At 39.0% G+C, this 17,736-nt stretch overlaps 1 protein-coding gene across 3 annotated transcripts in view; it reads left to right on the top strand.

Annotated features, from left to right (window-relative positions):
• tnpo1 (transportin 1) overlaps positions 1 to 17,736 on the top strand; it is a 99,148-nt gene that overhangs the window by 28,088 nt on the left and 53,324 nt on the right. For all 3 annotated transcript variants that reach the window (XR_010018075.1, XM_063049222.1, XM_063049221.1), the window contains exons 6-7: positions 5,237 to 5,370; positions 8,657 to 8,738. Coding sequence is in view for 2 of the 3 variants with exons in the window: in XM_063049222.1 (XP_062905292.1) it covers positions 5,237 to 5,370; positions 8,657 to 8,738 (216 nt within the window). In the remaining variant the exon portion in view is untranslated. The remainder of the gene's footprint in view (positions 1 to 5,236; positions 5,371 to 8,656; positions 8,739 to 17,736) is intronic.

The following is a 17,736-nucleotide window of genomic DNA, read 5'->3' on the forward strand; positions in this document are numbered from 1 at the left end:
ATGTGGGTGCCCATGGCTACACCTTTTTGTTTGAAGGAATTGGGAGGAGCCAAAGGAGAAGTTATTGAGAGTGAGGACAAGTTCCACTAAAAGGAGGAGAGTGGTGGTGAAGGGGTACTGGTTGGGTCTGGTGTCCAGAAAGAAACGGAGAGCTTTGATGCCATGATTATTGAAGTCAGGACCACTATATGGTAATCGTTCAGGCCAGTTACTGTCACCCTTTAGGCACCAGAATGATGGTGGCTGTCTTGAAGCCTGCAGGGACACTGGATCTATGTATCTACACAAAATACCTCGTTACATCCTATAGTGCTATCTGAACTGTAACAAATGACTCATTTCCCAACTCCCAAAAGCCTTTTCACTTGCCATACTTTACATAATTGTTCCATTACTGTCATTGTTCAAAACCCCAAACATCTTTTCATTTTGGACATTTAAACCATGGCAGGACCTGTGTCTTACGTTCTTATACAGTGAATAGCAGGACATTGGTGAGTGTTGTGGAACAGAGTGACTTGGGAGAACAAGTGCCCAGTTCGCTGAAAGCAACATATAAGTAGATAGGGTGGTGAAGGCCTTTAGCATGCTGGCCTTCATCAGTCAGGACATCAAATTTAGGAGTAGGGACATTATGTTGCAGTTATACAGTCATTGGTGAAACGATACTTGAGAATATTGTGAAGTTTTGATCATCCTGTTATAGGAAGGACATGGTCAAGCTGGAGAGGGTGCAGAAAAAAAAAACAGGATGTTGCCTGGGCTAGAGGGCTTAAATTATAGCAAGAGGTTGGCCATTCTGGAATCTTTATTCCTTGGAGCTTAAGAGAATGAAGTGACTTCATAGAAGTTTATAAAATCACAAGGTGTATCATTAAGGTGTACAGTTTTTTCCCTGGACGGAGAAGTCCAAAACTAGAGGACACAGATACCCAGATAAGAGGCGAAATTTAAAAGAGGCCTGATGGGCAACTTCTTCACAAACAAGAAAGTGATACCAGGAAGGAGATGCCAGAGAAACTAATTTCAATGGGTAAAATTGCAACATTTAAGATGGGTAGATGGACAGGATGGGCTTGGAAGATTATCAGATGAACTTAGTCACCTGTGACTAGCAGGGAGGATACTGTGGTTGGCATGGACCAGTTGAGTTGAAAGGCCTATTTGCATACTGTATTACTCTGATTCTAACAGCATTGTAGGAGTAACTGCAAAAAACAGGACTGAAGGTTCAAATGAGTTCATCCCAGCTTTCTAAAGAGTAACTAGCAATGGCAGAAAAACCCTTTTCCTCAGTAACAACCACATACTACAAATGCAAAACACCCAAATACCCAGAGATCATTCTAAATTGTTCAATGTTTATTTGTAGAACAGTTCATACTTGCTGATAGATGATTGAACAAGATAAAACTGTTACAAGACTGGGGGAAAAAAACAGACCTACAGCAATAAATGTTGCTAAACAGTACAGACAAAATTATATTTCTGATCAATCCAGTCCCTGTACACTTCCATCCACCTTCAGGAAGGACTTGAAGCTCTCCAATTTTTTCTGGACATCAGACCTAACCAGTTCCCCTCCACCACTATCTCCTGTCTGGTAGAACTTGTTTCCACCCTCAACAATTTCTCTTTCTGCTTATCCACTTTCTCCAAACCCAAGGTGTAGCCTTGGCACCAGGTACACCTGCCTTTTCCTCAGTTACATGGAACAGTCCATGTTCCAAGCCTACACTCCTCAACCTTTTCCCCACTGCACTGACAACTGCATTGGTGCTGAGCTTATGACCTTCATCAATTTTACCTCCAGCTTACACCCTGCCTTCATATTTACTTGTCCGTCTCTGGAGACAGACTATCCACTGGCATCTTTTACAAACTTACTGACTTTCGCAGTTATCTTGACTATTTTTCTTCCTGTCACTTGTAAAAATGCTATTCCCTTCTCAATTCTTCTGTCTCTGCCACGTTTGTTCTTAGGATGAGGCTTTCCTTTCTAAAAAATCTGAGATGTCTTTTTTTTAAAAGAACGGTTTAATTTCCACTATCATCGGTGCTCCCTTCAATCACATCTCTCCATTTCCCATGTATCTTCCCGATGACGGATAGGGTTCCCCTTGTCCTTGCCTACCTTCCCAAGGGTCTCCATATCCAGCATATCATTCCCTGTAATCTCTGCCACCTTCAATAGAATCCTTTTGCTAAGCACATCTTCCTCTCTGCTCTGCTTTCCATAGGAAGTGCTCTCTGTTTGACTCTCTTTACCACTTGTCCCTCCCCATTGATCTCCCACCTGGCACTTATCCCTGCAAGCGTGACAAGTGCTACATCACCTCCCTCACCACTACTCGGGTGCTTAACAGTCATTCCAGGTGAAATGAAACTCCATCAGTTAGTCTCCCAGGGTCATCTGTTGCATTCGAAGCACCCAGTGCTCTCTCCTCTACATCAGTGACACCGACACAGATTGATGGACCCCTTTGTCAAGTGTCTTTCCTCTGTCCAATGCAAAAAGGCAGCATCTCCCAGTAGCTACCTATTTCAATCTGACTTCCTATTCCAACATGCATGTCCGTGGCCTCTTCTACTGATATTAAGGATAAGCTCAGGCAAGAGAAGCAACAACTCGTATTCTGTCTGGTTAGCCTTCAACCTAATGGCATGAACATTAATTTCTCCAATGTCTGGTAATTACTTCCCTTTTTCCCCCTCCTCTATTTTTCCAATCTCCATTCTGAGGATTATCCCTCTGGTTCCCTTGCTCCTTCCTTTTCTTCCATGGTCTGCCTTTCTCCTATAGATTCCTTCTTCAATCCTTTACCTCTTCCACCTAACTTCCCTCAGCTTCTTACTTCATTCGTCTGCCCCACCCAAGCACCTTTCCCCCTCACCAGGTCTCACCAATCACCTGCCAACTTGTACTCCTCCCCCCCCCCCAGCTTTTTATTGCCCCTTTCTTTCCAAACTTAATGAAAGGTGTTGGCCTAAAACCTCAATTGTTCATGCCCCTCCATAGATGCTGCTCGACCTACTGAGTTCCTCCAGCATTTTCTGTGTGTTAAGAACATGACATTTCAAGACTTTGTTTCAAAATATAGTCCATGTACCATAAGTACTGAAAGTAGGCTTTATCTCTCGCCATTCATTTATATAGTTACAATAACTGCAGTTAACAAAAACATCCTGATTGAGATTATACTTAAAAATTTTTAGTGCAAATATGAAGTAATTAAAAATTGAACTCAACTATCTAATGTTTGCAGATTTAAAACCTTGGTTAATTATTTGTAATGATAGTACAGGCAGTATTTGAATAATACCAATCAATACAAACACAAAAAAAACCTCAAGCACAAGAATCGCCAAATCAATTATGTCATTAATTTTGGATTTTTTTTTTGCAGTTCCAAAATCCTTGCAAGTTCCTTGGGGATAATTATAAAAGGAATTTTCACACAAATTGAAACTTAATTTTAAAAATGATTTGACACCTAATAATACTTATTTAAAAACATTGATTTACAACTGCTTTGCAGTGTTAGATAAAGCTTTTAAAAATGCAATTCAAATAAATCCCTTTTCCTCTTGTGCTGGAGACCTCAATAGCCAAATATGGCCTAATCTGCAACGTAGACCACAAATCATAGAAGCAGAATTACGCCACTCAGCCCATCAAATCTGCTCCACCATTCCATCTTGGCTGATTTATTATTCCTCTCAACCCCTTTCTCCTGCCTTCTACCTATAACCTTGGACACCCTGACTAACCAAGAACCTGTCAACTTCTGCCTTAAATATATCCGATGACTTGACCTCTAAGGCCGTCTACAGCAATGAATTCCACAGGTTCACCACCCTCTGGCTAAAGGAATTCCTTCTCATCTCTGTTTCATATGGACATCTCCCTCTCCTGAGGCTGTGCCCTTTGGTTTTAGACTCACTCACTAAAGGAAACCAGCTTTCCATACAGAAAGCTGGTAGAAAGTTTTGTCAAATGTTGCAAGAACAACAACCTGAGCTTCAATTTGGACAAAAGTGATGTTTGTGGAATTCAGGAAAGCACAGGTTGACCACTCTCCATTGCACATCAATGGCTCTACTGTGGCGAGAGTGAAGACCACAAAGTTCCTTGGTGTGCACATACGGACAGTCTAACCTGGACCCACAACCCTGCCTCACTAATCAAAAAGGCACAGCAGCATCTACACTTTCTGTGGAGATTCAGGTGTGCCATTCTAACAACTTTATACCATCGAATGTGTCCTGTCTGCCTACGTCACAGTGGGGTATGGAAACTAGTGGGGTATAGACTCTACAGAGGGTAGTAAAAATTGCTGGGAGGATCACCATGGTCTCCCCCCACCCCTAGTTTGTGACACTTACCAGGAGCTTTGCATCTCCAGCAGTGTTCAGGACTTCCTTCATCATGCCAGTGGCTTCCTCTTCATTTTCATTTCTGTCAGCTATGCAAGTCACAGGTGGAGGCTCAGAAATACCATCGCACTCAGATGTAGAAGGACTCCTCGTTGCTGTTTTCGTAAGGGTTTCATTTTACTAGTCAAGATTAGCCCTGAGCTGAACCCTCAAACCTGGAGGACCTGTGGACCACTCTTCGTCTGGCCTCTACCCTATGACCTGTTTGGCATGGATGACCCTATCAAGAGCCAAAGTATAAAGCCCTGACTTCAGCAAACAGTGCTGTTCGGGTCATTGAAGCTTACAAGCCTCCAAACGATGACAAATGTGTATCATGCTAATTGTTAAACTACAAATGAAATATAGTTGCTGTTGTGCCACCTTTGTAATTACATCAATATATTGGGCTCAGGATAGATCCTCAGAGATATTGACATCCAGGAACTTGAAACTCCTCACCCTTTCCAGTTCTGATCCCTTGATGAGAACTGTTGTGTTTTCCCCCTCAACTTTTCCTTTCTGAAGTCCACGATCAATATGTACATCCATGGGATTAGGGGTTATGTTAGAATTCATTTGTGTTTTTTTTCGTTTCTATTGTTGTTTCAGTGCCTCTTGCATGCTCATGTGAAGTTTTTCTGTTGAGTGCAGTCGTAATGCTATCCCAATCGGCATAACTGGTATTCCTGGGTATACCTGTAATAAGTAGTTTGCTGAAAATGAAATCAAGGAGGTTTTTCTTTTTTATTGTGTTCACCGAATGCCAGAAATATAATTTCAGTTGATAACTTATTGCACTGTTTCCATCTCTTTTCAGGGAGCTTTTGGTGCTCTTCAGAAGATTTGTGAAGATTCTGCTGAGATTTTAGACAGTGATATCTTGGACAGGCCACTCAATGTCATGATTCCTAAATTTCTGCAGTTTTTTAAACATAGCAGTTCCAAGATAAGGCAAGTTCAATTTGTGTTATTGGTGTATTGGATTATTTTTGGAATTCAGCAGTCTGAACTGGATGACACAATGAATTTGCAGTTGGTGCAGCTGTCTTACAAGTACCCCAGTGTGGGTTCAGTGCTGACCTGATCATGTGAAGTTTCCATTTTCCCCTTGGCCGTGTGATTTTTCCGGACCTATTTCTGATTTCCTTCCGTATCTATAAAGATGCATTAATTGTCCAGTTAACTATTTAATGTAAATTTATGTGGATGATGAGTGGGAGAATCAAAGAGAGTTGGTGGTGTTAATAGGTGTATGGGAGAGACAATGTTAAAGGAAAATAAGTTGGGAATACGGCATTGATGAGATGCAGCTCGAGATAGTGTGGACTGGACGTACTGAATAGCCTTTTCCTATGTCATGTGAGTGCTTTCTAAATGTAACAATATTGCAGTGCTCTGTGGTTTAATAAGGCCACCAAAAAAATTCGTAAGCAAATTTTCTTAGTTCAATTTTATTGCCACTCTTGGATGGTCCTGTTTCTTAAATGAGATCTGGCATAAAAGTGCCAAAGAAGGCAATGAAGCAGTTGGCCCAGAATTTAAAAATCTGATTGTGAAAAGCTTCATCTTAGTCAGATTCATCTAACAGAATCATGGTGACTTCAATTTTCAGAATTTTAGAATCAGCATGTTAAAAGGAATATTCATGAATTCTTGATGAACATCACAAATCTTGTCACACTAGCTGTGTTATGGTTAAAATACTTGGGAATTTTTCAGAAATGTATAGCTATGTTTGAAAGGTTTTTTGTAATCTCAACCTTTTGCATGTTTCTCTTAAATGTTATGAAATTTTTTTTTACAATGGGCCATCCGTTTGTAACATTTTGTTAGTTATAGATGGAACGGTCTTAAACTATAATTTTTTTTTTACACATGTGGTATGCTGAGATAAAATGCTGAAATGTATTTATTAGAGGGAGGAAGAGGGCAAGAAGAAATCCCAGTACTAGTCTTGGTGGATTCTTCTGTTTACACATGAAGTGGAAGTGAGAATTTGACATGGAATGTTATCCTCTCAAATATTTTGGTTTTAAGCTTGTGGCCTTCTGTTCTGTCTTCCATTTGGTATGCCATACAAGTGTCATACAACAATAGATAATATTAGAAAAGAGTGGGAAAAGGAGGACAGGATAGAGAAGGTTATATAGAATGAGGCTTTGGAGTATGTTAACTCCTGTTCCATCAATGCCAGACTACATTACTACATAGACTACATTACTCAAAAGTAAGGATTCATAAAATATTCCCAGAGGTGTCCCCAATGTGTGAGAAATGCAAGTCCTCGGAGGCAAATTTGTTACATACATATGCTTTATGTCCCAGAATACTAGAGTATTGGAAGCAAATATTTGAGGTCCTATCGAAGGTACTAAAGGTTCGGATAATACCAGACCCCATTTTAATAATTTTTGGAACTTCTGTGAGGTGAAATAAATTCCATGCTATCCAGCAACAACTCCTGACCTATGGCATACTTAATGGAAAGAAACTCATACTGATGTTCTGGAAAAAGGAGGAAACTCCATCGCTCAGACAATGGCTGGTTGCATTAATGGATACTTTGCATCAAGAGAGGATAAGATAAGTTATCAAGGACAGACTCAAGGAATTTGAAAAAATCTGGCAACCATTACTGTTGTATTTAGAAGAGACCAACAGCTGAACTAAGTGTGGGGGGCAGTAGGACCTAAACAGCACATACGGGAGGGGTGAGGGGAGGGGAGGGCTGGGAAGGGGAAAGGAGACGGGGTGGTAGGGTTTCCTTTCGCTTTTTGCTTGTTTACTATACGTACATTCATTTGACTTTCATTATGATGTTATAAGAAAGAAAAGAAAAAAACATTGTACTTTAGGACATTGTCAGTTGTGGTTAAGCTGATGTTGCTTCACAATAAAAACATTTGGTATGCCATTGTTGTGCCCTTTAATATGTAGCTTTTCCTCCACTTGAAGTTTGAAGGATCAGAATTATAAATGTGTTACACTTATTTCAATGCATCCAACTTTAGTATCGATCTGTTCAAACTTTGGTGTAGAATAGATGTTATCAAATTTATATGTAAAAAGGTGGCTTGTCCTGTAGCTTGTCCCATGCCTCACATTTAGTTTTATAAGGAACTTTCTATGTTTTAAGCAATTGGTCTCCAATAAATATTCCTTCATTCTGGGAAAGAAATCACAATGAAACAAAATTGTATTTGAATATCCAGTGTAATACTTTTAACATTGAGCATTTCAGTACTGTACTAAATCTAGTCCGTACCTTTGAATACATTTAGCTTACAATTCCATTTCATTGAAATGTCTAATTTGCGCAGTCTGTGAATTGTTTTTGCCGGCAGCACTTGATAACAATAAATAACTTGATATTGTTATGCTGATTGAACTGTATTTTTTAACCAAGTTGAGGTAGTCTCTTTGCTCAAATAAGTTATTTTGCGTTTTTGAGCTTGCTTTATGCTGGTGTAATTATTGAACTTCAACAACCTTAAAAATCAGCCTTTTGGATTTCTGCCGCAAAGTGTTATAAGCAATTTAAATATTAGAGCATCCTCTAGTGGTAGAAATTCGATGTTGTAACTTCTCAGTTGTCTTTCTTCGCATAGCTTTAAAATGCAGCTTCCATGATGTACCTGTATCAAAGTCTAGATAATTTCTTAAGTCCATAAGATACAGGAACAAAATTAGGCTGTTGGACTTGCCAAGTTTGCTCTACCATTTGGTCACGGCTGATTTATTTTTTTCCTCTCAATCCCATTCTTTTGCCTTCTTGACAGCCTAACAAATCAATAACTTATCAGCCTCTGCTTTAAATATAGTGAATGACTTGCCTGTTGTTGTAATGAATTCCACAGATTCTGCACGCTCTGGGTACAGAAATTTCTGTTCATCTCTGTTCTGAATAGATTTGCTTTCATTCTGAAGCTGTTCCCTCTCATTATTTCAGTTGCTGCAAATGGGATGTTGTGTTTTTTTCCACATTGATCGTTTTTACAGAATAAACTAGATGTAAATAATTTGGTAGCTCTGATATTTCAATATGCTTTCTAGTTCTTTGTCTTCTAGTTAGCATTTATTTTGGGATTACTTGTGATTTAAATTGAAAGCTAGTTTTTCAGAGTTATACAGTTTTAGAATTCTTTAACATTGGATGACAACAAACCGCTTGTAATCTTAAAATCAAAACTGAATTAGAAAATATTCTGTTATTAAAATGGTGTTGTAAATCTTTTAGGTCTCATGCTGTTGCCTGTGTAAACCAGTTCATTATCAGTAGAACTCAAGCTTTGATGTTGCATATCGACTCTTTCATCGAGGTATGTTTATCTTTGCTCTGCGGAAAATGATGGTAGTGTCCTAATCTTTATTTTTAAAAGGTGAATGACTTCTAAAATTTTACAGTTATTAACTGGCACAACCTTTCTAAATTATAATTTCTTTTAATATTTTAATTTGTGAATTAAATGATGACTAATGTGAAAACTTTTGTTGAAGAGCACAAAGAAATTGACAGGTGGTTCAGATATTCTGTCTCTCGCATTTAAAGGTTGATGTGGTTTTTTTTACCTCCCAAATATACAATTATCTTTGTACTATTGTCACAATATTTACTGTTAAAATTTGTCATCAGAAGTTTTATGGCTTATTTCTAAGTATATTGCTTTATTAATATTTAGAAGTAAATGGAATGACAGTGCAGTGTTCAAATCCCCATGCAATCCCCATTTATGTAATGTGAAAGCTAAGTTTTAAGACTAAACATAAATGAGGTTGCAGAAGGCATTCTTATAATCTCAAACAATTTGAATTATTGTAAACCATTAGGTGTGCTGTAAATTAAGTTTTTTGAATAATGCCTTTCTCTTTGATAACTCATTAACTTTGTTCTGAAACATCTTGTTTATTGTGTGTCTGCATGTGGTTATCCTAATTTTATGTGTACTTGAGTGACAAATCTATAGCTCAATCATTGTAAAGGAATATTACCTAATAACTTGGTATATTTCTTTGTCTGATGGTACTTGGTGTGTATCTGTTCGAATTTGAGTTGACATTGTGTCTTTAATTGACCTGAATAGGAAAAATTAGACATTTGTGTTACTTGATCTCTGGTAAACATGAGTAAAATGGAAGAATAGAGATGGGGAGATGATTCAGTAGAATTTATTTTTCAGGACTTCAAAAATTGTAAACTCCGAAACTGTATTGAGATAGAATATATTGGGAGAATATTGATGGAATAGAAATACACAAATGAGGAACATCAACTAAAATCCCATTTCTCCTATTCCTTACTGTCTGTAGCAAATTGAAAGTGAACTTATTTCACTTCTCCAGTTCTGATGAAAGATCATTGACCTGAAACAGTTTGTGATTTGTTGACTATTTTCAGCTCATTGTTTATGTTTGTAAAGGCAATTGGTTGCTAACTCATCCCTCTTCTGCCAAATCGACAAGTTGAACTTTTTTGCTGGATCCATTGTTTGATTTATTTAGAGCAGGAGTTTCTGGATGTAGCTGGCATTATTTGAATTCATTGTCCTTGCACTGAATGGCTTGCTCATTCATTATGAAGAGCATTTAAGAATCAATTATGTCAGTGAATCTGCAGTGGCATGCAAGCTGGATGAGGTTCATGACAATCCAGTGGTTCTGTGGTCGTCTTTAATAACAGTTTATTTTAATTCCATAATTATTTCCAGATTGGTAACTAAATTTAATTTCTGCAGCTTCTATGGTGAGATTTGATTATTAGTTTCTGCATTGTTATTTTAGTGCTCTGGACTATTAGTTTGGCAATTCAACAATTTCACTCTTCCTGTATCCTTAAGTCTTTCAGATGGTTTTTGTCTCAGAGAATTTATTTCTTCCTACCTTGCTGTGTTCTTTCTCCTTTTTGTTCATTCTCTACCTTTGAACTTTGTACTTCCTGGGGAGCAAGGCAGGCCAAGTAACTGAAGTGCCAGTTGATGAACACTTTAGGTCCACTGAGCACAATACTATTAGCTTTAAAGTAGTAATGGGCGGGGGGGAGGGGCGGTGCGGGGAATAGAACAGATCCACATGTTACAGTCCTAAAATGGAGCAGGGCCAACTTTAATGACATTTGACATCATCTAGCTGGGGTTAACTGTGGGGCTTTATTTAACAGGAAGTGAAAGTCCAAGAGCAGCATGTTGCTGTAGGGGTAAAGGATAGACATAGCATGTTCAATGAACCCTGGCTGATGAGAGATATCAAGGCTCTGGTCAGGAAAAAGAAGGAAAAGTGCATCACTTTTCAGCAGCTGGGTACAAATAACTTCCTGGATGAATATAAATTGCTTAAGGGGGAAATCAGGAGGGTATGAGATGCATTTGGCTGGCAGGGTAAAGATGATCCCAAGAGGTTCTTCACTTGTATTAACAGTTTAAAAAGGCGACCAGGGAGAGACTCGGTTCTCTTTAAAGACCGTTAGGACTTGCTGTGTGTGGAGTCGCAGGAGATGGCCAACTACCTGCCCCTCCACCAATCTTCATATCATCTGCAAACTTGGCAACAAAGCTATCATTGATATACAGCATAAAAAGGTGGTCCCGACACCGACTCCTGTGGAATACCTCTAGTCGCTGGCAGCCAACCAGAAAATGATCCTTTTATTCCCATTCGCTGCCTCCTACCAATCAGCCAATGTTCTAACCATGTTAGTAACTTTCCTGTAATACCATGGGCTCTTAACTTGGTAAGCAACCTCGTGTCTGGCACCTTGTCAAAGGCCTTCTGAAAGTCCAAATAGACAACATCCACTGCATCCCCTTTATCTATGCTACTTGTAATCTCCTCAAAGAATTCCAACAGGTTCATCAGGCAGGACTTTCCCTGAAGGAAACCATGCTGACTTTGTACTACCTTGTCCTGTGTCACCAAGTACTCCATCACCTCATCCTAACAATTGACTGTAACACCTTTCCAGCCACTGAGTTTGGGTTAACTGGTCTATAATTTCCTTTCTGCTGCTTTCCTCCTTTGTGGAGTAACATTTGCAATTTTCTAGTCCTCTGGCACCATCCCAGAGTTCAATGATTTTTGAAAGATCATTTCTAATGCCACCGCAATCTCTGGTACTACCTCTTTTGGAACCCTAGGGTGCAGTTCATCTGGTCTGGGTGACTTGTGTACCTTTAGGTCTTTCAGCTTTTTGAGCACCTCTCTTGTAACAGTAACTGCACCCACTTCTCTTCCTTCACACACTGCAACATCAGGGATGCTGCTAGTGTCTTCCACAGTGAAGACTGATGCAAAATACTCCTTTAGTTCAGTAACCATCTCATTGTCCCCCATTATTATTTCTCCTGCCTCATTTTCTTGCGGTCCTATATCCACTCTCATTTCTCTTATTTTTAATGCTTGGAAAAAAACTTTTACTATCCACTTTGATATTATTTGCTAGCTTGCTTTCATATTTTCTTTTCCTTTCTAATGATTTTTTTTAGTTGCTCTCTGTAGATTTTTCAAAAACTTCCTAATCCCCTATCTTCCCACTAATTTTTTGCTTTGTATGCCCTTTCTTTTACAATAGCTTTGACTTCCCTCGTCAGCCATGGTTGTACTATTTATTATTTATAAGGCACTGATGACACCTCATCTTGAGTATTGTGAACAGTTTTGGGCTCCTTGTCTTTCTTTTCTTTTTAAATCTTTTTATTAAATAAGTATACAAAAAGGTAAGCCATATAGACACTAATACATTGTTAGAATATAATAAAATTACAGAAGATATTAAGACAAAAAAAATACTACAAACAATGTAATTTAAACATAACATACCAAGGTAACATAATAGTATACTAATTTTATATATATATCAATAGAGAAAAAGAAAAAAAAAACCCCCAAAAAAACCCACCGTGCAACTAACTAAAAGCAAAGCAAAGCAATGGGCTAACTTGAAACCAAACAGAGTTAAACTTAAAATCACGTCCTCAATCCCGACCTCCATTAAAAACAGTAAAAAAAACAAGAAGGGTATATATTACATTAAATGAAAATTTTGAATAAAAGATCTCCAAGTCTGTTCAAATTTAAATGAGGAGTCATAAAGATTGCTTCTAATTTTCTCCAGATTCAAGCATAATATCGTCTGAGAAAACCAAAAAAAGGTAGTTGGAGCATTAAGCTCTTTCCAATGTTGTAAGATACATCTTTTCGCCATTAAAGTAAGAAATGCAATCATTCTACGGGCTGAAGGGGAGAGATTACTGGAAATTTTAGGTAGTCCAAAGATAGCAGTAATAGGGTGAGGAGAGATATCTATATTCAATACCTTGGAGATAATATTAAAAATGTCTCTCCAAAAAGTTTCCAAAGTAGGGCAAGACCAAAACATATGAGTTAAAGAGGCTATCTGCCCCGGACATCTATCACAAAAAGGAATAATATGAGAATAAAAGCGCGCTAACTTATCTTTGGACATATGTGCTCTATGAACAACTTTAAATTGAATTAGGGAATGTTTAGCACAGATAGAGGAAGTATTGGCTAATTGTAAAATCTGCCCCCAGTCATCCACGGAAATGGTAAACCCCAATTCCTGTTCCCAATCTACCCTAATCTTATCAAATGGAGCTTTCCTAAGTTTCATAATAATATTATAAATCATAGCCGATGCACCTTTCTGACATGGATTAAGGTTGATGATAGTATCTAAAATGTATGTAGGAGGAAGCATTGGAAAGGAAGAAAGTATAGTACTTAGAAAATTTCTAACTTGTAGATATCTAAAAAAATGTATTCTTGATAAGTTATATTTATTAGATAATTGTTCAAAAGACATAAGGGAACCATCTAAAAATAAATCCAAAAACCGTGAAATACCCTTAGTCTTCCAAGTTTGAAAAGCATGATCTGTAAAAGAGGGAGGAAAAAATATGTTACCTAAAATAGGAATCGCTAACCCAAATTGATTAAGATCAAAAAATTTTCTGAATTGAAACCAAATACGCAAGGTATATTTAACTATCGGGTTAGACACCTGTTTAAGGCGTTTCCAATCAAAAGGAAGAGAGGAACCTAAAATAGAGCCAAGTGTAAAACCCTGGACAGATTGTAATTCCAATACTACCCATTTAGGAATGGATAGTATATCCTGGTCCAGTAACCAGAATTTCATATGTTGAATATTAATTGCCCAATAATAAAATCTAAAGTTAAGTAATGCTAAGCCTCCATCTCTCTTAGCTTTCTGTAAATGTATTTTACCCAGTCTCGGGTTTTTATTCTGCCAAATAAATGAAGAAAGTTTAGAGTCAACTTTGTCAAAAAAAAGGGCTCCTTGTCTAAGAAAAGATGTGCTGACATTGGAGAGGGTTCAGAGGAGGTTCACAAGGATGATTCCAGAAATGAAAGGATTATCGTACAAGGACCATTTGATAGCACTGGGTCTATAATGGCTGGAATTTAGAATGATGACGGGGAGGGGGGATCTCACTGAAACCTTTCAAATGTTGAAACACCTAGACACAGATGTGGAAACAATGTTTCCTATGGCGGGGTAGTCTAGGACAAGAGGACACAGCCTCAGGATAGAGGGCTGTTCATTTAAAACAGATGTGGAGAAATTTCTTTAGCCAGAGGGTGGTGAATTTGTGGAATTTGTTATCACAAGCAGCTGTGGAGGTCAGGTTGTTGGGAGTATTTAAGGCAGAACTGATAGGTTCTTGATTAGACATGGCATCAAAGGTTATGGGGAGAAAGCTGGGGAGTGGGGCTGAGGACGTTAAGAAAGGATCAGCCGTGATTGAATTGTGGAGCAGACTCAATGGGCCAAGTGGCCTAATTCTGCTCCTATGTCTTGTAGTCTAAAATAAGAGGGGGGAAAGATTTAAGAGATGTGAGAGGTAATTTCACACGAAACTGAGAACAGATTGAGGAAGAGCACCCAGCAGGTGCAATAGCTTTTCAGGGGCATTAGGGGAGGTACATGGGGGGCAAGGGCTTTGATGGTTATGGGGGTGAACCTAGGTTGCTGCGACTAGCAGAGTCCCATGATTAGAATGGACTTGATTGGGCTGCAGAGCCTGTTTCCGTGCTGTATCCTCTGCTGCTTTTGACAGTTTCCAGATTCCTGGTCTGGTCAGGTGCTTACACCATGTGCATGCTATCTCTGGCACTTCCATCCCACACCAAGATGGCCTGAGGCTTCTTTGTTTTTGCATGAACAAATGCTCAATCATTCTTCTCCTCCACTATTCTCTTTCACTTGGCTGAACTGGTTCTTGGTTTGAACAACTCATCCTTTAGCCCCACTCACTTAGAATTATAGAATTGTACAACATAGAACTAGGCACTTGAGCCCACCTATGTGAACAGCTTGCCTATCTGTATTAATTACTTCTGTCTACATTAATTCCATATCCCTCGATATCTGTTCATTCAAACCTCTCTCCAGATGTCTCTTAAAAGTCATTACTGTACTTACTCCACCAATTAATTCTAGGTACCTCAACCACTCTGAATTTTATATTCCTCTCTTATCACAGCTTTCATCCTGCTTTACCTCAGGGAAGACAGACACACTCCATCCAATCTTTCCATATCGTGCAAACCTTCCAATCCATGCATCCTCCTTGTCAATCTTTTCTACAAGTTGTATTTTGGCCCTTCTGATGAAGGTCTTCCATGCTGCAGCTGAGTAGGTAGTCCCAAGGTTTGAGTCCAGTGAGGAAGGAACAAAATATTGGGTAGTATACAGTTTGGAAGGGAGTATGCAAATAATTCTGTTACACACACTTAAAGCCTTTGTCACATTACAGATTTGCAAGTAGGTTATAAGTAGGCTTTGGTGTGTAAGGGGAGTTGCTTATTGTAAAATATCTAGCTTTTGATTTGCCCTGATCCACAGAATTTGTGTATTTGATCCCATTTCTGATCAATGTGTGTGATGGCTATACTATTGACTGTCAGAGGTAAGTGGTTGGACACTTTGGTGGAGAGGTTTGTTGTTTAACTCTTCTATGGCAGCGGTCTCCAACAACCGGGTCGCGGACTGGTATTGGGCCGCAAAACGTGCTACCGGGCTGTGAGGAAACGATACGAGTCAGCTGCACCTTTCCTCATTCCCTGTCACGCACTGTTGAACTTGACCATAGGGTTGCAAACTCTCCCGTATTTGCCAGGACATCCGGTATATTGGGCTAAATTGGTTTGTCCCATATGGGACCGCCCTTGTCCTGAATTTCCCCCCGCTAAGGTAGAGCATTCCTATGAAACCTTTCTTGCCGAGATGGCGTGAAGCGAAGAAGCAATTACCATTAATTTATATGGGAAAAATTTTTGAGCGTTCTCAGACCCAAAAAATAACCTAACAAATCATACTAAATAACACAAAACCAAAAATAAATAACACTAACCTATAGTAAAAGCAGGAAGGATATGATAAATAGCCTATATAAAGAGAAATAATGTATGTACAGTATAATCAGGAAGATGAAAGCAAAACCGATTTTGGGGGGGGGGAATTCGGCACATACGTGCATGTGCACAGGTGCCCGCGCAAGGCTTCATGGTCGTGGTAGTCTTTCTTGGGGTAAAGTGTCCCGGATTTGACTGCTACTTTTGTCCCTTATTTGGGAGTGAGAAAGTTGGCAACCCTAACTGTAAAAGACATGTTGAGGTGAGTTTAACCCTACTTGAACACCCCCCAGGTTGGCCGGTCCACAAGAATATTGTCAATATTAAACTGGTCCGCGGTGCATAAAAGGTTGGGGACCCTTGTTCTGTGGCATGTATCTTTACTGCTTACGATGCCTGAATGTTGTCTGTTTTGCTGTATGGTGTTATGGACTAGTTAAGTTGCTGAGAAATTACAAATGAACTGAACATTGTGCTATCATCAGTGTTTATCAGCAATTCTGGCATTGTGATGAAAGCATGTCATTCATGAAGCAGTTGAAGATGGTTGTGTTTATGAAGCAGGAGATGAGGAGCTCATGCTGTGATTCCCTGACAGCTGGGTTGATTGCTCACTGGTAATGATAATCATTCTTTTGTATGTGATATGATTCCGATCATTGTATGGCCTTGTAATGCGTTGCCTTTAGTTTTATGAGTTTATTTTGATGCCACATTTGTTCAAATATTGACTCATTCCACCGAGATGCAACACTGAGCGTCATAGGAAGTCGTTCCTGCCTGTGGCCATCAAACTTTACAACTCCTCCCTTAGAGGGTCAGACACCCTGAGCCAATAGGCTGGTCCTAGACTTATTTCCTGGCATAATTTACTATTACTATTTAATTACTTATGATGCAACTGTGACGAAAATCAATTTCCCTCGGGATCAGTAAAGTATGACTATGACTCTCTATTTATGTTTGGAAATTCAATCCTTTGGTCAATGTTTTGTGCATGGCTGAGATATGGTTTGTTCCTGAGTGAAAGCCACTCATTGGTGATCAAGTTATTGGTGACTAAATATCACTTGTTAGAACTATCAGTGACAACTTGCATCAGTTTGGTGGTTGAGAGTATATTGGATAGTAATCAACTAAATTGGATCTGTCCTTGGAAATGGGAGATGCAGTACTGGGGCAATTTTCTAAGTGGGTGGGTTGGATGCTGATGTCTAACTACTGAAACTTCTTGGTTAGCTCTGGAGTACAGGTCTTCAGATTAGTTTCAGTGATGATCTCGGACGGATGCTGATTGAATGTGGTTGCTTAAGTTTCACCCTTTGGCACTTGCATTGCACATCCCCAGCAATACTGAGGGTAGGGCTGCAAAGATAGGGTCTTTGTGCACTGGTCAAGTCTACCATTACTGTCATAGACAGGTGCATTAATCACAAATAGATCAAGGACATGGGTTCGTTTTTTTTTTCCGTCTCTTCCAGGATGCTGTCTGGCCTGCTCATTATTTCTCTTTTATTTCAGATTTCTGGTGACTGTTATGTTCTTTCTTAGCTTCACCATTGTTATTTTTCTCATCTTGGTTTTCACAACCTGTTATCTGGTACTAACCATTTGCATCACGGTCTCTTGGTCTTCAGTCTACAGTAAACATTCACTTTGTTCTCTCCACCCGTTTCTCTACAATTTGCTACATGTTTTCTAACTTGGCCTCATTGTGATGAAAGGTCATCAACTGAAACAATAATACAGTTTCTTTCTTTGCAGAGCCGCATTATTTCTAGAAACATTCCTCAGAATTTATGTAGATACATAAAAGTCAATACTTCATCCCAACTGCAAATTGGAATGTGGAACTAATTTCCTCCCAGATTTACCTGAGGGTTGATTATCCATTGAGAAGATGATGTTCTTTTCTGTTAGATATAC

The sequence above is a fragment of the Mobula hypostoma genome, chromosome 5 (genome assembly GCF_963921235.1).
Source record: "Mobula hypostoma chromosome 5, sMobHyp1.1, whole genome shotgun sequence".
NCBI lineage: Eukaryota > Metazoa > Chordata > Chondrichthyes > Myliobatiformes > Myliobatidae > Mobula > Mobula hypostoma.